This window comes from Eutrigla gurnardus, assembly GCF_963514095.1.
Source record: "Eutrigla gurnardus genome assembly, chromosome: 22".
NCBI classification, from domain to species: Eukaryota; Metazoa; Chordata; class Actinopteri; order Perciformes; family Triglidae; genus Eutrigla; species Eutrigla gurnardus.
This window is the reverse complement of record NC_139933.1, coordinates 16,002,747-16,027,575: the sequence shown is the minus strand read 5'-3', so window position 1 is coordinate 16,027,575 and position 24,829 is coordinate 16,002,747. Positions and strand designations below refer to the sequence as shown.

The following is a 24,829-nucleotide window of genomic DNA, read 5'->3' as shown; positions in this document are numbered from 1 at the left end:
ATCACTGACACTTGAATTTCTCATCTATGTATCTGTTTTCCAGACGAAACAAAAAGGAAATTCTGAAGCATGTGTCATATTACTAAATCTGCTTTTCAAGATAATGAGCAGGAAAGCACTTAGTTTATATAAACTCATCTAAAGTAAGGATGTCTAACATGACCAAATTATGATCGTAAATGTATCCAAAAATCAAACCATGGAGCCAGTGGAGGAATGTAAGTAAGTACATTTACCCGTGTACCATATTTAAGGACAAATTTGACTTTACTACATTTCAGAGGGATTTTTTTCCTCCTTTTTATGTCACTAACCTTACAGATTTGTTTACTTCACAAAACATACAAAAAGGTTAACATATTTTGTTATATTACTGTTGTTTGTTAATATTATAACATATTACCCAACAGTTTATACAAGTTTTATTTAGTATATTTATTTTTTTATAATGCTTGGTTGAACAAAACAGTGTTAAGGTGTGACTTTGGGTTCTGGGTTATTGTGATACCATTTCACAGTATTTTTTTTCAAACTGAACATCAAATCAATGGAAAAAATAATCCAACAGATTATTCCACGACGAAAGTAATTATGAGGTAATCTTTCTAAATGCTCCAACTCAACCAAATGCAACAGTAACATCCTGCTTTTACATGAATGCACGAATAATAATAAGGAAAAAAATATATATAAAATCATGTAATATATATAAAATCATGTAAAAGTCACGGGGGACAGTTTCTGCACTGAGTAATTTTAATAATTAATGTACAGTTCCTGCATACTAAAAGTAAAAATGTCTATTTTTTACAGTGTGGTATAAGTACTTTGAATAATATAAATAATAATATAATTTAAAGGATGTGAATTCTTCTTCCACTATTGTTTATTATCACCGTTATAATAGTCCCAACCGTTCGTATAATCCGACGATAAAGGTGGAAATAAACCGATGAAACTACGATATTTCATAAAGCTCGCTTCTGACAACGGACTACAATCAGAAATTTCAAGTGGCGCGCTCGCACGACATCTCGCGAGATTCTCATTTGTTCTGTACTTTGTCAGCAGCAGCGGTCCTCCACCATTTCGCTGCGTAAAGTCTCCTCCCCGCGACCGCTACATTCTGCGCCGAAACCCAGTCTCTCCCGGTCCGTATTTTAACTTCTTCCCACAGACCTAGTGGTACCTCGTTGGGTACCGGGAGACGGTTTGGATTATTGGCATTACGGATTGAGTGCGATTTTACGCGGATGACGACTCCTTCAGCGAGAATTTAGTAAAAGAAAATCGCTCGGAAATTTCAGGTAGGTGGGAACTTAAGATGGCGGCCTTGGAGAGGGAGGGGGGGCAAGGAGGAAGTAATGGGGGAATCGAAGGGGGGGCTCGGACTAACGAAAGGACACAATCAGACGGCATTTCGCTTGGTAGGGTGTTTTGTTTTTCTACCGTACTGGGTTTACTTATGTTGACATTACATTAAACCGGGACTGGCCGCCGAAACGAAAAGGCACGACGCCGAACAAATTCCGATTTAAACGAAAAACGTTGCCATTGAACCATCATTTCCTTACTGTCGCTTCTAAAGCGCCAGACGTGGGACCGTGCGGGTCCCCCCTGAATCCCCCGTATAATCATTACAAAATTTATATGGAACTTTATAACAGGGTTTTTTTCGCTCTTTTTTTATATTACGTTAGAATGTAATATATACCAGGACCTCAAACTGAATAATTTTAACGTGTTTATTTTCCTGGAAACGAGATTTGACCCCACGCAATGACGTCACGAGCGATTGTCCCCCCTCTGAATCGTAGTGCATGCAGAAGCGGGTTTTAATGTGACTTTTCGCATGTTTTTCTCGCCTCGCAGCGAAGTAACTTTAAAGCAAATGTGTCGGCATAAACGGGCTCCTTTTGAGGGCTTGATAATTACATAACTGCGGGGTGGGGATGATGGGGCGCCTGCGCATCAAATGAACGCACCCTTACTAACTCTTCTACCTTGCTAGTTAGCAGCAGCAAGCAAGCAGGCTTTCCTTTTCACTGCCACCCAAGCAGTGTGTTATTGTGGCAAAGCTATCGTTAGCCAGCTAACCGCGCTAGCCAAACCGGCAGGCGTCAACTTTAACCCATTAAAAAATGTAACTTTCGCAAAAAGATCACGACGCCGAGCTTGTGATATTGTTATTATTGTCAGTAACGTTTACACTCTCGGACAAGAAATGAAAAGTCGATTCCATCTTTTCACGACACGTACGGTTACGCGCTCAGTGCACAACACAACCACTGAAATAAAAGACAAAATGGTAAAAATCTATCATCGAGTCCGCGAAGCCAAAAACGTAGCCACAATTGAATTACATTCACGAGAGCGTTAACAAAAATGAATGACTGGAGGCCCCGCGCGCGCCTGCTGCTCACCGGCTTTTAGCTTGTGAGCGCGTGCTGCAGAATTTCTAACCTCTTCCTGTGGGCGACTGCAGCAAAATGCAACTTCGGAGCTAGCCAACATAGCCGCTCGCTTAGTGCTGCTTCACAGAGTATTTTTTATTACTCCTGCCCATTAAAACACAGCACTGATATACCAAACTGTAGTCCGAGCAGTTGGCTAGCCCGAGCTATCCGGAGTGTTGCTGCTGCTGCTCTCGTGACCTGGCATGTTACTCCGCGTCCCACACAGTGATATTTGTGCATACTCCCAAAAAACATGTATTATTAAATTAACTCTAGCATTATCCGCTTTATTGCAAAATGTTCTCCTAATCACAATTGCTTGCTTTTATTTGAGTGTTAATTGTGAAGCGGAGAGATGAGCAGCTCCCTACTTTTGATTCAAATAGGAAAAGTTACCATTCATCCCTTGTTTCTGCTTCCTCCAGAATATGTGGAGGGGACCCTAATGTCAGCATCCTGGAAGTAGAAAGCACAGAAGATCTGTGTCTCACACCACAGACAGGTGAGAAGTTGATTACTTTTTTTGTATTTAAGATTATATTTGGTAGAAAAACATAATCGCTGATCGTTTTGATGTAAATGTCTGCCATGCCTTTTATCTTTTTAAGATAGTGAGGCTAGTAGGTGGAGAGGAGACTGTAATGTAATGTCCTGTCCTTTTTAAAATAAACAAATAAAAACAATAACACAGCAGCACCACCACAGTGACTGCCCGCCTTATCTCGACTCAGTCCAGACACTTTTGTTAACAGCCTGTATCACCCACAGGTGCAGTGTGTAGCCGGGGCAGCACAGAAGAAGGAAGCTCTGGGGAGGAGGCGGTGCGGCAGCGTGCCTCTCCGGCTGTGGATGTGCTGGGTGGCAACTCCCAGGCTGCACAGAATGTGGCTGGGGAGTCACCTCGGCATGCCCCGCAGCCGGTCGCCGCTGCCCCCCGCCCAGTCCCTCCGTTCACCAATCTGTCCACTGTGCCATTGCCGGAGAGCAACGACTCAGCGTTTGTCGGCATGGAGAACGCCCCTCAGACTGACTTGCCCGAGACTCTCCAGATTGGCGGCGACTCAAAGGACGGCATCTCAGAGGAAGTTCATGCCAAGGAGAGCGTTGTTGGAGTTTCGAGATCCTTGCCAACGTCCCCCGTTGAGGACCGTTGTTCCTCCGCTGAGATGCAAAGGATTCCCACTCCCCTTTGTCCCCCACTCGCCCCAGATACACAGATTGACAGCACAGTGCAAGAGTTGCAATACGGGTCACAAACTGATAAAGAGAAAAGCCACTCAAATAGTAAGACATACCAGGGTCAGCCAACGAGAGAAGGGGCTGGACTCGTGCTTATCGCGGGGACAAAGGAGAAACAGTCCGTCACATTGGAATATAAACCAGAGACTGAAACAAACATGGAACTTGGTGGAAAAGAGCACACGGGCGGAAATATTCTCCTTCAACCCATATCTCAAATCTGTTTCACAGCCTCATCTCCACCTATCCTACAATCAAGCGTTGGTGTTAAAGTCCAAGACATCGCAGAACACGAGGCTATGGAGCCGTCTAGGGACCCAATTGTCCGTGCAAATCAAGGGAGCCACATACCTCCACCGGGTGCTGCAGTGCAGGCAGGCGGTCTCCAGGACTCAAAACCGTCTTCGCTCCCTTTACCCTCATCTGGCAACAGTGAGATTAAACAAACTAACATGTCAAAAACAGAACCTAAAATCATTAAAGACGTCTCAACTGATGCCAGAGAAGTTCAAAAAGCAAATTCTTTGGACTCTGTTGAGGTTTTTGAACATGTCAAAGAGCTTGTTGACACTTCTCACACAGAAAGACAACCTCCCTCAGCTGAAATACTTGACATCACTAAAGCAGGAGAAGTGCTTCCTGGATTATACGCTTCTCCTGGAAAAGGATGCTCGGCGTCCAGCAGAGAAGACGGCCACGTCCAGGGGAGCTGTGAACGAGTCGAATGGGAGCAGGTGGAGAGTAGCATGAGGGAGGAACAAACTGAAGCCACGGTGCTGCCCGAGTGCTCTTCCACACTGGAGAGTTCCTCGAAACCCTCTGCTGCACCCCTTCTGTTTGACACGGGCCTCGTCGTCTCACTGCAGGCAGAGCAGGATGTCGAGGCAGAAACATCTCATCCGTCTGACCAAGTCCTCGCAACAGAGATGCCGCTGAGTGCCGAGCTTGTGCACTCAGCCGAAGCTCATGAAATTGTAGTTGTCAGAGAGGAGGCTCATATCAGCGGGGACTGGTCTAACATGCACCTGAATCAGAGTTACCTCCTGCAACGGGAAGACGGCAGCGTTTGTGAAGCTGCCATTGTTAACGAGCTGAGTTCTGAACTCTCTGCTGGGGAACCGAAGCTGTATGAAGAAAGTGTCCAGGCAGATATCGAGTTGGACGCGCAGCCAGTGGAGGTCTATGAGTTTTGCACCCTGGTTGAGGAGGTTGCAGAGGAGACGGTCTGTGCCAGCAGCAGTGCACATCATCCTCACTCTCCGGGATACGAGGTGAACTTATTCAACGCGTTACTTGAACACTCTGAGGAATACACCATCAAAGAGGAACTCGTACCATCTCTTCAAGCAATTAATGCGAGCGGTGCTGTCATTATATCCCAGCAGCCCTTGCCTTCTTTGCAAGATGCAAATCAAATCCAGCCTAACAGTAATTCCCATAATTTGTCCATACGAAATACCATGGCAGCTACTGTCGGACAGCATTTGGTGTTAGATGTGGATCAGGCTGTTGAAGTGGCCGACTCGACTGAGGTTTGTGTTGTTGAAGTAGCCGCGGTTATGTCCGACTCATTCTCTGCAGAACAAACGGATGCTAGTCCACAAGTCATGACACCTTGTTCACAGGCCACTGCGGCCATCTTGGACCAAACGGAGGTGAGCGATTCTCCCATCATTCAAACGATTCCTCCAAAACAGGAAGCCGGAGCGACAGCTGGCACGCCGTCTTTCGTGTCCCCGGTGGTTACCGGTGAGGACGCCGTTTCAGTGTGCCTTCAGCCCGCTCTCAATCAGACTGTTGTAAGTGCCACAAAGCGTGAAGCCTGTGTTTCCTCTCACGAAGGGACCAGAAACACCCCTGCTTTCACAGAGAGTCCATCTAAGAGTGTTCACAATGTTGCTGTGCCCGCAGGAACCAAACCAGTGGTTTTCTGCACCACTCGCTCCTCTGGTATAAATCCAAAGCTGCTCATTCTTAAACCGGGAGAAACTCCTCTCCTGAAAAACCCACCCTCCCTTTTGGCAAAGGTGTCCAAGCAACAGAATGCGGCTGACAAGCTGGCCAATGCCCACAGCTCTTGGCCTGGCACGGTGTCTGAGGAGTGCCTTCCCCGAACGGTCCCGGACTCTTTATGTGCGTCTGTGACTGTTGGTGGCCAGAAGGATCAGACACACTGCACCGTCAATAAAACATCCGTGTCATCAGCGCCACCTGTCAAGGTGCAGCAGCCCACCATGACTGGTGACTCGCTTCAACTTGACCAGGCTGCATTTGTCTCAACAAGCAAATCTGACAAAGAGGCCTTAAATGTTACTAAGACTTTGAGTGAAGCAGACCCTGTGTCAGAAGATGTCATCACCCCTATGGACGCTACTACGCCAAATGCCCTTCACATGCCGTCGGCATCGGTGGCGAGGGAATTTGTGTCCGTGGAGTCCACAGGTCATAATGACCCCGTCAGCCAATCGGACCCCGTCTTTATGGAGGAAGAGAGCGAGGACATGGAGCAGTACGAAGCAACAGGAGAAACCGAGGCCACTTCAGGACAGGTCAGCAGTCCAGAGGAAGGCAGCGACGAAGAACCGGACGCAGACAAGACGGAGAGCGAGATGACCCCGAGCTCTCAAAACAAGGTATTTTCATGGAATGTCTATTATTAGATGATCATGTGCCACATTCTGTAGTTGTACTTGTATTTGTGTGACAGATGTTTTTGTCAATATTTGTTGAATCAAAAGATGCTCAATCTACAGTGCAAATGCATTGTGTAGGCTACATAATAATTTTCACTTTGTATATGTGAAAATAGATTTTAAAAGAAAGGAGAAATGCACACAACAGCAAGTGTGCTTGAAGGAAAAAAAAGGTTAACTTAAAACATTATCCATTGATCAGCTTAAAGGCTCGATGAGTAGCATTTGTCCGAATACAACAAATTACAAAACTACAGCAGGCGGAGATCAGAGTGTCTGCAGATACAGACACAGCTACACACTTCTAGGGGGTCGTAAGTGATAATTGAAAGGGATTATTTTTGTACAAGTTTGTACGACAGTTTTATGAGCTGCAAATGAAAACTAAACTCCAAAAAGATCAATTATTTAAACAAAAAGCAGTATTAGTTATTGCATGATGTCCTGCTTCTCCATTTCAATTATGCCGGCATGTGTTCGACATCTGAATGTTGCATCTTTCTGCATGTAGCCCATGCTGATGTCACTCGGTGTGAACGGTGTTTGTATTATAAGTTGGATGCATGCTAAGTGTGTTTTCCAGCATTGACAGAGCAGGACCGACAGACAGACAGTCACTGCTTTTTAAAGTGTCAGACACCCACACAGGTTCACTTTTGTTCACAAGCACCTCCTAGTCAGGCTGTCACTTCTAATGACAGGCAGCTATTTGACTTAAAAAGATTCTTCCTTTGACTGTAATTCTGCACAAGACAAAGAGATGGGAAAGTCTGTGATGCGGAGCGGTTTGTAATTCTGGAGTATGTCTGGGTTAGCTTCTTGTAAATTCTCTAACCCTCTTCTTTTATTTCAGTCTTGTTGCTTTCACCTCGCTGATTGCTGTTTTAAATATAATTTCCTCTTTGCCACTCTCTCCCTTGGCCTTCAGGTACGCCAGTGGATAGAAGACCGGGTCACTGAGAATTCCTCTCCCGTCTCGCCCTCCACCTCCTCTTCTTACCCCGGACCCTCGCCCTCCAGTGATTGGTCCGCGCAGCGACGGGAGAAATCCTCGCCTCTCCGCGGTCCCCACGGGAAGTTTGTGTCTCCTGCCGCCGTCGGCGGATACAGCTCCTCCTCTTCCCCGCCGGACCAGGTCACCCCTCAGCGACCCCGCGGAGAGCGTCACACAGACATGGCAGAGCTGGCTAAACATGTGAGTGAGCCCCTAGACAGAGTATATAAATAAAACATTGTAATGACTGTTTTTTTATTATCTGGAGAAGCAAGGCAGCTGCTTGAGCAGAGAAGAACTAAACAATGTTAAGTGAATCAGAAAATTACAATATTTCATAGGTGTAGCATAATGCTGGCCAGTGAGTGTGGGAGTGGACTGCCCTTTTGAAGTGTCACCCGTCTTAGTAATTCCTGATTTAACTGATGTATTCATGTTACCTTTGCCCAGCTGGATTCTACTTGATGGCGGCGTTGAGCTCTGCAGTGAATGATTAATAATTTTGTTGTGTTGTGGTTAGCCTAACAATCCAAACCCGACTGTCTACAGCAGGGGTCTCAAACTTACCTGTGGGCCGCTGGAGGTAGAGTCTGGGTGAGGCTGGGCCGCATCAAGTATTCCACAAAAAAAGGGGTTCAAGTATTCCAAAAAAAGTACAACCCATCCGATCTTCTCAATCTTTACTAATAACAATTCAGAACATGCACAGTTCTTAAGAACATAGGCTTCTCTTACTTCCTCCTACTATATACTATATTAGGTGTGCTCATAGTCCAGAAATTACGGTACAAGTGACCAACGTTGCTAATTCGTGTTGTTGTCACGAGCCTGAGCTATGGTAGCCCAAGTAAGTGGTGGTAGTAAGTGTTAAAAAATACAAAACGCACAGGGCAACGACTCACTGCTGCAATTGGCCCCCGGGCCACAAGTCTGAGACCCCTGGTCTACGGTAACCCTCGGTGTTCACTGAGCCTCTTGGAGTTCTGTGCTCCTGGTGAGATGGTCAGCCGGGAGCAAATGTTTTTGTCTGTTGGTTGTAGAAACAGAAGTTGGATGATGTGTTCTGGTGTAAAGGAGGGAAAAAGAAAAGTTGCTGTTATTGCTGTACATCTCCAGCAGCGGGGAACAGCCTCTCTGCTGCATCGCATTTACCAACCACTGTTATCCAAAAACGCTGTACAGGCACCGGGGTCTTGAAATGAATTGGACTACAGACTGTTCAGGTTCAGTAAAGTGTTGCCGAGCGAGTTGTAGTGCTGGCTTGTTAGCGCTGCTGTTCACGGATCCACTCCGGTGAAGCTTACTCTCTGGGTAACGGAAGTATTCACAAAGTGCTCATCCTTTTCAAAGTTAATTATAAGTAAGTTATTTAAATGTGTGTCTGCCTCTAACTACAAGATAACGTGCGTTTTCAACCACCTCACTGTTCTGTATGAACGGTGAGGAGGCAGGATTCTTATAAGTCACACTAGATGTCAATGCTGTTATGTTAAACTTTTGTTAAACACGCTGTGATCCCAGACTGGGGCAGCATCACAGTCGGTGTGAACAGCGTTGCAGCGGATATTCTTTTGCACCAGTTTTGCAGAAATATCGGTGTGAAAGGGGGCTTCTGTTTCTAAAGCGTTGTTGTATAAAACATTGATGTGTTGGCAGGATTTACTGACTTTGTGTGTCCGTAGGAGGCGGACATCGAACATCGCACCCAGGCGCTGAAGCGAGAGGGCTTCTGGTCAACGAAGCGTCTCACACGCCTGACGGAGCCGCCGCGACCCAAAGTCCACTGGGACTACCTGTGTGAGGAGATGCAGTGGCTCTCTGCCGACTTTGCTCAAGAGAGGCGGTGGAAGAGAGGCGTGGCTCGAAAGGTGGGTCACGTTTGTTACCCTTTTTTTGCTTTCTTGCTTGCTTGAAAGATTATGATTTTGATGTAGGCCCGATTCTGCCCAAAAATAAAATCCAGATTTTCTTCGCTCAAAATCCGATTTTTGATTAGGATTATTTTATGAAATGACAAAAGGCAAATAAATTATTTCAAATATGCTGTTTTTTATTGAACATTTTTCATATAATTTCCCCATTGGGATTTAAGTGCAAACCTTGCTCTTATTAAACAAAAAATCCCTCAAGGGATTAATATAAAGAACAATTAATGAATTTACGCCATCTGGCTTTGCTCCATGTTATCTTCTTGTAGACCTCCTAGTAAAAAAAAACAAAAAAACAATCCCTTTGGGATTAAGAGAAACTCACTTTCACATGTATCTTAAGGTGTGTCCATTAATAAAAAATGAATGACTAGTGCAGAACTTTAACATTTTGAAAAATCGATTTTATGATTTTCACGTATTTAACATCCTCCTAACTACATGATCGCGATTACGATCTAAAATCGATTTATCGAACAGGCCTATTTTAATGTGTTCTGTTTCCGTCATCAGGTGGTTCGAATGGTGATGAGACACCACGATGAGCTGAGGCAAAAAGAAGAGAAGGCCAAGAGAGACGAGCACTCTAAAATCAGAAGAGTGGCCTCCTCCATCGCAAAGGAGGTCCGGGCTTTCTGGAGCAGCGTGGAGAAGGTACGGACCATTCACAAAAACCAAGCATCACGTTTTTTTTATTTGATTCGAACAGATCACGTCTTGTGTTTGATTGCTTTCGTCACTCACTTTACGTTTCACACAATAGAAAGTAAAATTAAGTGTTTGTGCCTTTTTTCCTCCATGAAGGTGGTGCAGTACAAGCAGCAGTCCAGACTGGAGGAAAAGAGGAAGAAGGCTTTAGACCTTCAGCTGGACTTCATCGTCGGCCAGACGGAGAAATACTCTGACCTGCTCAGCAAGTCGCTGGCGCCCTCCAGGCCCGCCGAAGCTGAACCCGAAATTGTCACTCCCCAAAAATCAGTGCCACCTGCTGTTGACGAGGAAGGTGAGAAATGATCTTTATCAGGCATCAGGTGTAAGAAACATTTGTTGTGCTCGTTTGACTTGTTGGTCAAGGACCGCTCGTGGCTGCGCTGATTCACAATCTTTGGTAAACTTATTTTATTGACTGTTTTATATCAATATTGACTGGTGACTGTCTACTCCTTTTAACCAAGTTTAACAGTCCACAACTGCTTCTGCAGCAAAAAGGCATTTCCACCAATCAAATATGCTTAAAAACAAGCTTTACTTATTCTATTGCAGGCTACATTTGGGCTTTATTGTGCCTCAAAATCTGACATATTTACAAAAGTTGATCTCATTTTGAACCAGAGTATGTGCAGATTAATCCCAAAGCCGATGTGTTAGGAGACACGATACAGGACTAACAGATCTCCGTTTTTGTTATCTTAGCCGCCACCTTCATTGGAAGAGAGTTGTGATGGACAAAAGAGACGGAGCACAATTAATGCTTTCATTGACTTGTATTTACCTGTGAATATCGTTTGCTAGCAAAAAAATGGATAAATACCTAAAAGCTGCTGTGTGGTGGGATCCACTACCAGAAGTGGCCTCAGTTTGAGCAGCATGCACTTTGTCCAAATGTCAGTTTTATGCTAACTGTAGTCCTGGTGAAGCATCTTGACAGTGTGCAACTTGTGTTGTAGTAGATTGTATTATCTTCGCAAGTGTCTAAGTTGCTAACACAAAGCTAACATTAGCTTGCCAACTTGTCCCATCATCAGTTTAGTTATCAACAGCACCCTGCTAGACATGTGGGTGCTAAAATAATGGTTTCTCAGAGTATGATGTGTTGCACTTTGTTTGGGAGGGGAGAAGGAGACACTTCTAGTTTTTAAAGACGACTTACTGTCTCCATGTTATAATACATAGAATGTTTTCAGAGCTGAATCATTGATTCAGATGGCGACGTTGTCATAGCGACGTGGAGATGAAAAGGCTGTTCTTTGCTGTCAAGGTTATTGCATCTTGTGAGAGAATCAACTTGTTCTTAAACGTCTGATGCAAAATCCACCTGATTACCGGAGCTCGGATGCATCTCGACTAAGAGCAAGTCGAGTCTAATATTTGTCAGTGCATCAAAATCTTTCTCGGCACAACATTTCAGCGTCAGGCTCGGGACTCGTCAAACCCGTCGGACTCGTCCGCCGGCCGTGTTATCGATGGCAGTTGATTCTTAAAGCTATGGAAGTGACTTTAGCTTTAGGGTTTGCTCAGTCACCGAAAGGATCGACTTGGCAGTGGTTCATGTCTGAGTCAGTAGTTCAGTCCCACTTAAATTTCAATATCTGGCAACGATTTAGTGCGGTGGCAGTCTGCTTAGCCCTCAACAAATGGAAGTTTCCAGTAAAATGGTCCGTTTGGATCAAATGTATTTCCCGAGGCCATATTAATTTAAGCATTACTCGACTTTGAAAACAGAAATGCAGTTGAGCCTCTGCAGGGTCTCTTGAACCTAATCAATCCAGATACTAGGGGGGTCACGCGGACAGACAGAGGTCACTTCTGTAGACAACAGCAGAGGAACAGAATCGCTTGTTAAGCAGCGCAGAGAATTGCGTTTCTGGTGTGAACAGTGTGAACAATTGACCCGTAGCGTGGTGCTTTTTGCGGTGCTTCCCCATCCATTGTGAACCTGGCATTACCACGCTTGCTTTTCGTGGTAGAAAATACAACTTTCAATCCTACTTCCACTTTCCACATCATGGCAATCCAGACACAGAAAGTGAACGACGGGGAAGAGAGGAGGAGAGTGAGAGACAGAAGCCACAAACCACTGTTTCTTTGTGCCCCCACAGCTGATTTCAAGAGAATCCTTCATACATTTTAAATGTATCTAGTGCTCTATTGCTTTGTTCTCACGCGACTGCTCTGATTATTAAATGTAGGATTGTTCTTTGATTTAGAAAGAACCACGTTATTTATGAATCGATGACATGATTTCACAACCACATTTTCATGTCACTGTGAGCTTTGCAATCAAATCCGCCTCATTAGACTATTCAGGGTCACCCTACTAGAAACGCTACACTACATCTCTGTGTTTCGGCGAACAAAGTTCTTTTCAGTACAAAACAATCTTCTTTTATCATGCAGACAGAGACTTTGAGCCTCCCTGTGAGGAGGAGGACGACGAGGAGACCATAGAGGTGGAGGAGCAGCAGGAGGGCAATGATGCCGAGAGCCACCGGCGGGAGATTGAACTCCTGAAGGAGGAGGGCATGCTGCCGCTGGACCAATTACTCAGCACTCTCAAGCTGCCACAGGTACCAACAAAAACCCTGCCGAGGCCAGGATAGTTGTCTAGAAGTAGAAAACCCACCGCTGTCACAAGCATCTTATATGGATGTTTACATATAACTCCAGGGTTCATTTCTCTGCCCTTTAACATACCGATCAGTATGTTAAGAGAATCAACTTGTTCTTACACGTCTGATGCAAAATCCTCCTGATTACCGGAGCTCGGATGCATCTCGACTAAGAGGAAGTTGAGTCTAATATTTGTCAGTGCATCAATACTCGTCAAACAAGTTGGAATTTCTAAAATTAATTAAATGTGTAATTTGGTAAAATCATCCTCTATTTTGAGTCATCAATTGTAAACAAAAATGCCTCTTATTGCGTGTTGCCAGAAAAATATAAGCTGTTGCAAGAAAATGTTTATATTGATATAATACCAACCAGTACAATGTGATTACATTATTTATGAATAAATAATGTTTGCATGACATGTAATTATTGAATCATTTTATTATATAGGAGTCAGGCTCGGATCAAGAATGCTCCGATGAGACCCCTTCGTCCGTGGAGGAGGAAGAGGAAGATGGTGAATTCGCTGCCAATGAAGAAGATGGTAATATCGCTCCCAATATACTAGAGTAGTAAATACTTGTACATATCTTGGAAAAGGCGTTAAAAACCTTTCATGAATGATCGGTAATTAGTGGACTAGGGATGTAACGTTTGTGTTCTCCCGCTTCCAGCTGAGGATGAGGAGGACACCATCGCGGCCCAGGAGAAGGTAGAGGGGACTGTGGATCACGCAGAGGAACTGGATGACTTGGCCAAAGAAGGTATTTTTATCAAATAAATACATTTTTCTGCTGTAGTTTAGCACTTTGTTTTGATCGCTGTTTGTGTGTCGCACCACATGCCATTTCATTTATTTAAAGCTGCGCCCTGTTTGAAAACCCCCAAACAAACCAGGAGCAGTAAACAAACCCTGACGTGTCTCTGCTCCCCTTGTAGGCGATATGAGCGTTGAGGAGTTGCTCGAAAAGTACAAAGGAGCGTACGCCTCAGACTTTGAGGCCCCGTCTGCATCAGGCTCTAAAGAAAGCTCTGATTCAGAGGTGTCTGGGGACGAGGAGGAGGAGACCGAAGAAGACGAGAGTGATGTGGAAAGCAACACGTCCTCCTCTGGTATGAACCAGCTCACAGGGAATCTGAATAATAGTTTTTTTTAAAAGATTGTTTGCTGCTTTCAACATGTGCTACTTAGATGTATAATTAAATGATTTCCTCTATCTAAGATTCACCAGGAGAAAGTGGTGATGAGGATGACAGCGTGAATGGGGAGGAAGAGGAGGAGAGTGAGGATGAAGACGACGACGACTGTGAAGACGAAGGGATGGAGGTCTTGCTAAAGGAGGGAGACAACAGTCCACCTTCCTCTAGCTCACGACCGAAGAAGGAGATCAGCCATATTGCTGCTACTGCAGAGAGCCTCCAGCCTAAAGGCTACACGTTGGCTACTACCAAGGTCAGTCGATCATATTTATTTATATAATTTGTTCTTTTCAGTGACAAAATAAAGATTTAATAGCTCATACTGTGTTAAGAGACCGTCCAAAATCGTCTAAAAAGTAATGAAGTGTCCATACCAAACACAAGAGGAGGCGTGTGAGAATGTGAGAAGTGAAGTTGTCATCATTTCTGTGAAACTGTCCCAAAAGCCCTTCAGCGATTCTCCTGTTGTCAGTGATGTTGTTGAATCAGAAAAAAATGTGTAGCTGTCTGTGGTCACCCAGAGGACAGACATCTACGCTATCTACCATAATCCTGCTGCAACAATTACAAGTTGTTTGCTTGTCGTGAATTTGGTTGTTTCACAATTGTTTTGTGGTCATTTCTGCATCCCTTTGATCCATTTATTGCAATTAAATCACAGCAAAATCAGTTTTTGGTTTCGTGCCATTGTAGTAAACCGGATGAATTCATCCGACTTCGACTTGCTTAATCCAGCAAATACAGCTCGTGATGATGATATGAACCCAGACATGACGACATTCGCTTTTCTGATGCATCTGATAATTCCAAAGCATACAAAGCAGAAGTGGTGGTTATTTCAGCCGTGGTTGATAACAGAAAGAAATATTGTTTGTCTCAAAGATGCTCTGAATTTTTCTGTTTCTTATGCAGTTTTGTACCATAATATTCTCATTTTATTTTTCCAATAAAAAGGTCAAGACCCCGATCCCGTTCCTGCTTCACGGCACGCTGCGAGAATACCAGCACATCGGCCTCGACTGGCTGGTCACCATGTATGAGAAAAAGCTCAACGGCATCCTGGCCGATGAGATGGGTCTGGGCAAGACCATCCAGACCATCGCTCTGCTGGCTCACCTCGCCTGCGAAAAGGGTAACAAACCTGGCTCCGATGCTTTTAGTACCATCTACACACACCGCGGTGGTCCAATGGTTGTACTTCCTTTTTAGTTCACTGGGAGTGCTCGTCATAATTGCATACACTAAATGAATGCAGACACTCCTCCTTTTTATAACTGCTGATGTTTTATCATTTGACCCGTTTAGGTAACTGGGGCCCCCACCTCATCATCGTCCCCACCAGTGTGATGTTGAACTGGGAGATGGAGCTGAAACGCTGGTGTCCCGGGTTTAAAATCCTCACTTACTTTGGCAGCCAAAAGGAGAGAAAGCTAAAGAGACAGGTAATGAGTTAATTTGATGTAGCACAGGTGTGTTTTTAATTCTGTCTTTTAGACTGCTGCATGCATGATTTATTTATTTATTTATTTAGTAGGTCAACCCAGAAGTTAGCATTGGATTTCTCTTTTATTTATCATTGGTAAATAAAATAAACACTGGCAAACAAAGGTTTGCTTTAAATTTGACCAGAGGGGTATTTCCTGGCTTTTTTTTTTATCATTAAATTTAGGTTTATTTATTCATGGACGGTGCACATTAATAAACATCAATATGTAAATGCACCAGAATTAGCCAAAATGGCTATTTTGCATCTGTTGTCCATGGGCCGATGTTAACAGGCCAGATGAAACTAATCACACATCATTGTACATTGTGTTGAGCAATTTTGTTATTCCTGCTTTATGTTCCCGAAGCACCTTATGACAACACTGATGTCACTTTTTGTTTCCACTACATGTATCTCTGACTGATGTCGTAACAGTTTGGTTTCTGGAAAAAACCCCAATTAGAACCATATTAATGACCCGTTGCTGTTTTTGTCATCAGGGCTGGACAAAGCCGAACGCTTTCCACGTGTGCATCACCTCGTACAAGCTGGTGCTACAGGATCACCAGGCGTTCCGTCGCAAGTCGTGGCGGTACCTGATCCTGGACGAGGCGCAGAACATCAAGAACTTCAAGTCCCAGCGCTGGCAGAGTCTGCTGAACTTCAACAGGTTAGGGGAGCTGGGTGTGTCGTGTTCACTGGTGGACACATCATCGGTGATGTAAGGTTGTTTCATCAGCCCCCCAGCCAGAAATGATTAATCCTCGTCTCGTGTCCAAGAGTTGTTGCATCAGGCTTGAACGTGCTTCAGGAAACATGCTTGGTTGCCTCTGCAGACGTGCCTGAGCTGTCCAGACTCAGTGTAGCTGACCTACTTGGTGTCCTTTGTTCTTTTGTGTTAAACAGGAGAAGTTTAAAGGACAGAAATTCTGTCATGCTGATCTTTGATCTTACTTTTAGTGATCTCACAATCCAAACACTCTATTAGCAGGTTTCTAAACCAATTTTGCAAAAGATGATACGTTTTCAATTATTAACTACCTGACTCGACGTTTACGGCTTTATCGAATATGTGAAACATTTATACAGGAGTAATATTTGATCTTTAATGATGATCAGTTTTGTCACGCTGGTCAAGCTTCGGGTGGCATCACAAGCTTTTGGTTAGAGTAGATCAGCTGCCGCGTCACGGCTGGAACGTGCAGCTGATCCTGGGTGGAATCCACGCTGTGTAGCCTCCTAGGTAACGACACTATCAGGTGCCCTATTAACATTGTTTTAAATCTAAAATATTAGTTACCAAATCCTCTGCCATCATGATCACGTGATGAGTCAAATCTGACTCCTGTTACTCTGTGCTGCGACTCTACTGCTGCTATAATTGTAGTGGCCTTCCTCCGGGTATTGATAAAATGCTTGAAATTTTTGTTTTTTTTATTTGATGAACGTTGACCCCGTATTTAGAAAAGTAAAACGATGGTAATGTAATTGTAGCACAGTCTACAGTGGCGAGCCTGCCTTGAAGGAGATAGCGTTGTGTATCATTTGGGTTTTTTTTCATAACGGCCTGCTTGGACTAATGGTTTACTAGGTATACTGTGGTTTGGTTTACTGTGGTTTGAAGCAAGAAGAAGGGAAACACATTTTTAGGTGTAAAAACAGCAAATATTTGTGTTATTCCCAGGTCGCCCTGTGTAGACTGGCCAACATGTACCTGGATGTTGTTATTGCTCGCTGTAGGAGACACGAGCCCCAGCATTCTTTTCAGGCTCTCAATAGATGTCGTACACAAGCTTTTTGTACCAAATAGACTCTGATAAACTAGTTATACTGATTTTTTTTTTTAGTGAAGTCATCCTTCAGTATTTGTGTGCTGTTGATACCTCAGGTCTCAGTGATGTGTGGATGTGAATATTAGTCATTTTTTCCCCTTCCATCAAAGATCAAAGTGGCTGTAATTAGACTAACCTGCCATCATTTGGCCGTTGGCCTGTTCCAGCTGGTGGCCATTTTTTCCACCGTTACAAGAAGCTTCAAAGAAGAGCTTCTGCACTTAAGGATGGACGCACACTGTTTTATTACACACATACTCTCTTAGTAATAGATGTTCTTCAGGCACACGGGGTTCATGTAGATGAATGATGAGCTCCAATGCAAAACGTCTGTCTGTCTCAAATGCAAAAAGAACCTTGAACCTCCAGGGTGTTGTAGTCCTATGCAATGTGTGGACTACAAGCGTGGAGGCTGAGCAACTAGAGTTAAAGCGATGGTTCGGCGTAAAATGTACCCTGGATCGCCCTATCTTGACCAATGCTGACCATCGCTAAAAATGCTTCTGAGGGGGTGTTTGGCTGGATGTCATGGTGTAAATGACCTAGGGTGCATTTCACTCCGAACCATCACTTTAAGTCGTTGCTCCTGTGTTTGAGCTTTCACTGGTTTGATTGTTTATTAGAAAGTTCATGCATCATTTTGGATTCAAACAAACAAAGGGGTGAGCCGAAAAATGTAAACGAGGTAACAGGACTGTCCTTCACTCTCGTTTCTTCTTCTTTATTTATTTATATTACATATTTTGTGTTTATTGGCTGATGGTGAACAAGTTTACAGCTAAATTACCGCCACCAAGTGAACCGGAGCTGCTACACTCTTATTCATGCGCTTTTTTTTTTCTGTCTCATGCAATCCAGCAGTTAACTGCAACACCTTGTGGTAAAATGTAGTATTCCACTCCGGTTGTTGCCTGCCACACCCGCCAGTAATATATTATAGCATCTTTCAACGCATCATTTTGGTTTTACAGCCTATAATCTTACTGTTCTGATGCAGTTCCACAGCTTTCATCGTCGTTTTCGGCAGCAGCAGCAAACGCTTTGTAAACCCGCAGTACACTCATCCGCTCATCACCAACAGCAGGCAGATGTCGTGGAGCATTAAGCAGCCAAAGAAACAGATATTTCCCTCTGGAGTTGGTGGAGACCAAAATTAGAGGGAGAGTAAATACTGGGTTCATCATGTGGTCACATGTGGCTGTTTGCCATATAAACTTTACAATGTGATAATGCCAACGTTTTGTATACAACTTCTTGTGTCCCCTTTTTTAAAAGCAATATACAAATAAAATGTATTTTTATTATTATAGCCACCGACGCCTGCTGCTGACGGGGACGCCTCTCCAGAACAGCCTGATGGAGCTGTGGTCTCTGATGCACTTCCTCATGCCCCACGTGTTCCAGTCCCACCGCGAGTTCAAGGAGTGGTTCTCCAACCCGCTGACGGGGATGATCGAGGGCAGCCAGGAGTACAACGAGGGCCTGATCAAGAGGCTCCACAAGGTGCTGAGGCCGTTCCTGCTCAGGAGGATCAAGATTGATGTGGAGAAGCAGATGCCCAAGAAATACGAGCATGTGGTGCGCTGCCGCCTCTCCAAGAGACAGCGGTTTCTCTACGACGACTTCATGGCGCAGGCCTCGTGAGTTACGACACGGTTGTCTTTAGAGATGAGCATTTTTTATGTTTAGATTTTTCTCTCCATTCATCGCCTTTTTGTCTCTGATTCACAGGACCCGGGAGACGCTGGCCAGCGGCCACTTCATGTCTGTGATTAACATCCTAATGCAGCTCCGCAAAGTGTGCAACCACCCCAACCTGTTCGACCCCCGTCCCATCCAGTCCCCCTTCATCACCAAGCCCATCGTTTTCCATACAGCCTCCCTGGTGCAGGACGCCCTGGAGGTCTCTCCTTTAAAGGTTAGCATTAAAAGGAAAACAAATAACCTTTTCATTTGATTAAAAAAAAAAAAAAACTTGATGATAATACTGTATGTTTTTGCGTTCTCAGCGCTGTGACCTTTCTATGTTTGACCTGGTCGGTCTGGAGAGCCAAGTGTCCCGGTACCAGGCAGATGTCTTCCTGCCACGCCACAAGGTCACCCGCCAGCTAATCCAGGAGATCGTGGAGTCCCCTGAACCTCCTCCGAGACCCAAACCGGTCCGCATGAAAGTCAACAGGTACGCACGGTGCAACTGCTTCAAAGATGCTTCAAACCCACAAGTTGTGTCACGGAAAACCTTTTGTCGTACATCCTCTTATCGGTAGCCAGACTGGAGAATAGATATATTAGCATATTCCAGCATCCAACCTTTCAAACATTTGGTTAACAAACTGTTATTTCTTTAAATTACATAAATTATACAATGTAATTGAATATTGAAAACTACAGAAAAAAGCAGTAAATGCTCCGTCAGCTTTGGAGTTTTATTTATTTACCTATGTTTTGATAGGAAAACGTAAACTTCTCATTTAAATAAATGGTAAAAATGGTAAATGGCCTTATTTATATAGCGCTTTTATCCAAAGCACACATTCACACACCGACGGCGGAGTCAACCCCGCAGGGCGACAGCCAGCTTGTCAGAAGCAATTAGGGTGAGGTGTCTTGCTCAGGGACTCCAGGCACTCAGCTAGGAGGAGCCGGGGATCGAACTGGCAATCTTGCGGTTGCCAGCCAACCCGCTCTACCTCCTGAGCTAAAGCCCCCCCCCCTTGTGACAATATCCGTTACAATTATAATTATTTGGATTTAAGAAATTTGGCTTTTTTATTTGTCAAACAAATACATTAGAAAAACATGTTTGTCCTTTGCAAAGGCAAGTATTAAAGAATCCTTTTGATATGAATACTGAAACTCAATTATTGTTTTGCCGCTGAACGATTCTTCAGCTGGAAACTTCTGCATCTCCATAGGCAAATCCATTTAAGTGTTTAAAAACCAAAAGAGCTGAATACAAACTTTGGAAAGGCTCGAGTAGGAGTCAATGTAAGTGGGGAAAAAATGTGTATAAAGACTCAAATATATGAATACAAGGTTCGATCTGTTGTGTGTTTTTAGGATGTTCCAGCCGCCTCCTAAAAGTGACAACCGAACGGTCCTGCTGATGAACAAACCGACCTGCTCAGTGCCTCCTGCAGCACAGACTCCCAAATCTCCTCCACTTGCTGAAGTCACCTCAGCTCCTGCACCTGCTCCTGTGGTTCAACAAGGCAAGTGAAGAGGGAAACATTAAGCTAGAACACAACTCCATAAACACAACTGTAGGCAAAGGGGGAAATGACTCTACATTCATATCCAGGAAGTGTTCTGTTCTCCGCTTGTAGTCCGTGTTGTGACCAATAATGTTAGATGTAGGTAAACGGTCTGCAATCTGGCAAACCACCGGCTGTGGTCTGACGATGCTTTAGCTTGTTATTGGTTTAAAATTAGCCTGTGAACTAATGAAACAATCCAGTTTTGCATCTCAAGATCTGAGTGTAAACAAAAGAGCAGCTGATGCATCTGCTGGCTACCCTGGAACCCCGGAAACACAGCCGCCACTTCACTTTAGAGAAAACTCAGAATTCACAAAATTAAATGTATACATTAATGGTACAAAAAAAAGCCTCAAAAGTGTGTTGTTGACATGCTTTTTCAATTATAATTGTATATATTTTCGCAAGGTCATTTCAACCTCATCATACTGCGGATGCTGCCATTAAACAGGGAATGACACATGTTAGAGAGGAGGTACACCAGTATGAACCCAGGCTTGATCAGCCAAATCAGTGTGTTTCCTACTGAAGAGGTCAAACTCACTGCAAAGTCCAGATGCTTTTAGTTAATATGATTATTCTGGGCCCAAAATCCATAACTTACTTATTTTGAAAATCCGATTGCAAAGTATAATTTGATTTTGATTGTTGACGCAGCGAGCGGCGTGGTGTGATGAGGTTGATCCAAACTGGCAGAATGCAACACGTCCAGTTACTGATTAGCCAGCCCGTTCTCCGCAGTAGAAGGGTCTGGCTACAGGATATCGCATCTCTGGGATCAGGGGAAAAAAACGCTCTGGCTCATTTGTCTTTCTTTCAACCAATCACAATGGTCTTGGGCAGTGATAAGCTTCAGAAGCCGCTGTGGTGCGGCAAGTCCCGCCATTTACACGGCTGATTCCCCACAAAATAAAACTCTGCATAAAACCTTAAAACATGCATGTCGACTGTGTGACGAGATCAAAAAACATAATTTGATCGTCGGTGAGGCCTGTCTATACTTTAGCTCTGGAGGAGCTCACTGGATGATTTGCTAGCTCTTTGTGACTCAAAAAAAGACTAAACCAATATCAGCAATATGAGTTGCTAGTTCTGAGGTTGCTGCTGCTGTTTCCCGATTCAAAGGGAGTTCGAGACCGGAGACACAGAAAGCGGAAGGGGAGGAGTCAAGTCTGACTTCCTTCCTCCCTCCGGGTGTTGATCCAGAGCCTCCACTTCCTGTTATCTAGACCATTTACTGAATAACACTGCAAATCGAGTTTCTTTGATGTGAAATTTCATTTAGTTTTAAGCCTGTTTGTGGCTTTATGTGAAACTTTTAATGCTGCACATCCAGATGTTTTTCTTGTAAAGTTGTTTTTCTGGGAAATGCTTTAATTTAGGACATTTTGGAACTTTTTTCTCTTTTAATTACTCCCCTTCCCGGGTTCATAATTAAATTTTTTGCCTACAGTGAAGACCCTAATACTCCTTTTGTTTGCATATCTTTTTAATTTTCCTTATGATTTTCTTCTTTAGTGGCATGTTCAATGGTGACCACAGCCCCCCCTCGCCCATCCATCCATCACGCCGCTCAAACTGCGGTGAGGTCTAGCGCTCCGAAGGCAGTGCTGACCGTACGGCCTCCCACTGCTTCCTGCACTGCTAGCATACCGGCTCATCCGAGTCCAAACCCCAGCAACGTCCTCCCTCAGAGGGTTCTGCTCAGTCCGGATATGCAAGCTAGGCTGCCTTGTAAGTGTGAAACTGTAGAACTCTCTGTGACCAAGTATTTACATCGTCAAATCTGATTGATCATGTCTTGCCTTTAGTTGCTAGTCTTGCTTAAAATCTTGCCTATAATGCTGTAATCCATAAACGTAGACCCATTCTTTGATTATCAAATAGCCACATTGTTTATGATTCCGGCATTGCGAGGATTCGTCTGTGAAATGTGCAGTCTTTGTGCTCCACTAATTTATCGTCACCTTATACACAAACGTACGTAAATTGAACGTAATATCGTTGTGCTTTCTGTTTTGCTTCCTAAGCCGGTGAAGTTGTGAGCATAGCCCAGCTCGCCTCCCTGGCAGGGCGACCCGTGTCGTCATGTCAGGGCAGTAAACCCGTCACCTTCCAGCTTCAGGGCAACAAGCTGACGCTGTCTGGAGCCCAGATCCACCAGGTCCCAGCAGCCTCGCCACGCCAAGTTCAAGGTCAGTGTTCGACAGCGTTGTGTGCTTAACGTTACTGTGGATGTCACCGTCTCGCGCTGACATCCACAGTAACGTTTGGTCTCATTTTGATCCGGAGCTTCTGCAGATTAGTTGCATGAAAATGAAATAAAATATACTGCTAGAAACGGTACTTGAAAGTCCATGAATTATATTAAAACTTTAAAAGCTTTTTTTAAAATCCCATTATCATCTATGAGCAAAATAGATTTGGTAATGTAATCTGGATATTTTGGGGATTTACGCCGGATAACATGGGACCAATACAGTTGTATTCTAGCAGAGCTACAGAATTAGACTAAGTTAAGTTATTATAAATAAATAAAAACATTATTAAAGCTGGACTGGTATTATAAATGACATTTAGAGAGACAACAAAACATTGTAGTTGCTGCTTGTTCAGCATATACAAAAAAAGTGCTCCGTATTATATGTATTACATTTATTATAACACAGATCACTCTAATGAAAGAATCCTTCATCGTTCATTGGGTTTGATTTGTTATTATGAAGTTAGTGGAAAATCAGAGGAGAAAAAATAGTCCCTGATTAGAACCCGTCTCACTCTCTTCAGGTAATGTGGTGCACCTGGTGTCCAGCGGGGTGCAGCACCACCTCATTAGCCAGCCGGCCCAGGTGGCTGTCCAGAGCAACACCCCCCCTGCTCCACCTAATCGGCTGCCCCACAATGCCTCAGTGCAAGGTTTTTAACCCTCTCTTTCACGGTCTGCCTCTTAAGAAAGTCATTTTATTATATTAATGGCTTTCATATAGGTATGCCCTAAATAATCCCTAGGTCTTAAGTGAACGTCTGAATTGGCCAAATAATTAACTATTGACTCTTATGCTTAAGAAGATGTCATTTAAAGCCAGTTTTTGTGGCCCGATACCCTTTTAACAAGCCTTGTTTCCATGTTTCCTCAGTGGCCCCCTCCATGGTGAGCAGCCCCGGTGTCGTGAAGATTGTGGTGCGCCAGGCAGCAGGCAAGGACGGGCCTGTGCCCACGCTGGCAGTGGCCCCTTCCCCTCGTGCTGTTCCTCTTACCTCCCCTTCCCTGCACCCCCACACCGTCACAGCCCCCGTCAGAACCACTGCCCCGCTGCAGATTGCCCAGCGCACCCCCGGCCCCGCCACTGCCCACTACACCATAGCTCCGGCCGGAAACCCGAGCTCAACCCCGAACCAGCCCCACCCCCCTCGCCCCGTCCTCAAAGTAGTGCCTCCTCCTCCTCCGTCGAGCGCGGAGCAGCCAGGTGAGAGAACGAGCTCTAGCTTTTTATTTTCTCTGAGGTATAATTCACGACGGCGTGTGCACGTGTGGTGAGCAGAACTGGGTCAGAACATTATTGCAGTTAAGACTTTGTATATTTTTTCCGTTCCTGCCATTCCACTCCAGTTTTTTAATCCGCTTAGAGTACCAGATGTCATGCAAATTAAGGCAAATAAAGGACAAAGCCAGTTAATATATTTAAAGATTCAGATGTCGTTTAAGACGTAAAACAGTACTCTGAATAATAATTTGTGTTGTGGTTTTGTCATAAAAAAACAAAAAAGGGAGGAAGGAAGCTAATTTCTGAAATGTTGTATAAATGAGGAACCTAATTTTCCATAACTGGGGTGTTAAAGAAAGTAGATGTTGCCTGACGAATGAAGACGTCCATATGTAAAGGTAACCAGGTTATTAATTGTCATATTACAAGTACGCATATAGAGTGTGAGCATAGACTGCAAGCGGTTAAAGATCGATGCAACCTTGAATTTATATCAAAAGAGTCGGAGAAACCAGCCTTGAGAAGTCTGAATACGTACATTTTCATAGTTGAACATTTTACTATTTTATTCAGATACATTTGTGCCGTCTACCTCCTCCTCCTCCTCCTCCTCCTCCTCCTCCTCCTCACTGCACCTCATGGTGACACACAGCAAGAAAAAAAATATTTCCGAGCCAAGTCTTCTATCACTAATTCAGTTCAAATAAGTGAGCTGGGGTTCCAAATTTAGGTCGGGAAAAATCTGGTACTGAACTGCTGCATGTACAGATTTATAGTAGCCAGGTTACCACTGTGGATATAAAACATGCCGTTTCCCTAAGTAACAAGTAAATGCACAACACAAGTTGTTGCGAGGTATCTAATTTTTATAAAATAAATTAAAATCCTGTCTGCCCCAAGTTAAAAGTCAGAAGAAGTTACTTTTCCAA

General features: G+C 44.2%; 1 protein-coding gene across 2 annotated transcripts in view; it reads left to right on the top strand.

Moving 5' to 3' along the window:
• The first annotated feature begins 1,074 nt into the window (after positions 1 to 1,074).
• The window catches only part of srcap (Snf2-related CREBBP activator protein), a 34,554-nt gene continuing 10,799 nt past the window's right edge, over positions 1,075 to 24,829 (top strand). Inside the window, exons 1-23 of one of the 2 annotated variants that reach the window (XM_084002064.1) lie at positions 1,075 to 1,307; positions 2,882 to 2,958; positions 3,225 to 6,328; positions 7,317 to 7,583; positions 9,065 to 9,250; positions 9,824 to 9,964; positions 10,115 to 10,313; positions 12,428 to 12,597; positions 13,091 to 13,184; positions 13,315 to 13,404; positions 13,580 to 13,753; positions 13,864 to 14,093; positions 14,795 to 14,972; positions 15,146 to 15,282; positions 15,827 to 15,996; positions 18,469 to 18,798; positions 18,890 to 19,076; positions 19,168 to 19,337; positions 20,219 to 20,370; positions 21,934 to 22,149; positions 22,446 to 22,610; positions 23,203 to 23,331; positions 23,553 to 23,882. In XM_084002064.1, the coding sequence (XP_083858190.1) occupies positions 3,464 to 6,328; positions 7,317 to 7,583; positions 9,065 to 9,250; positions 9,824 to 9,964; positions 10,115 to 10,313; positions 12,428 to 12,597; positions 13,091 to 13,184; positions 13,315 to 13,404; positions 13,580 to 13,753; positions 13,864 to 14,093; positions 14,795 to 14,972; positions 15,146 to 15,282; positions 15,827 to 15,996; positions 18,469 to 18,798; positions 18,890 to 19,076; positions 19,168 to 19,337; positions 20,219 to 20,370; positions 21,934 to 22,149; positions 22,446 to 22,610; positions 23,203 to 23,331; positions 23,553 to 23,882 (6,580 nt within the window). In that variant the 5' untranslated portion in view covers positions 1,075 to 1,307; positions 2,882 to 2,958; positions 3,225 to 3,463. The remainder of the gene's footprint in view (positions 1,308 to 2,881; positions 2,959 to 3,224; positions 6,329 to 7,316; positions 7,584 to 9,064; positions 9,251 to 9,823; positions 9,965 to 10,114; positions 10,314 to 12,427; positions 12,598 to 13,090; positions 13,185 to 13,314; positions 13,405 to 13,579; positions 13,754 to 13,863; positions 14,094 to 14,794; positions 14,973 to 15,145; positions 15,283 to 15,826; positions 15,997 to 18,468; positions 18,799 to 18,889; positions 19,077 to 19,167; positions 19,338 to 20,218; positions 20,371 to 21,933; positions 22,150 to 22,445; positions 22,611 to 23,202; positions 23,332 to 23,552; positions 23,883 to 24,829) is intronic. The other variant, XM_084002065.1, reaches the window with a different exon arrangement.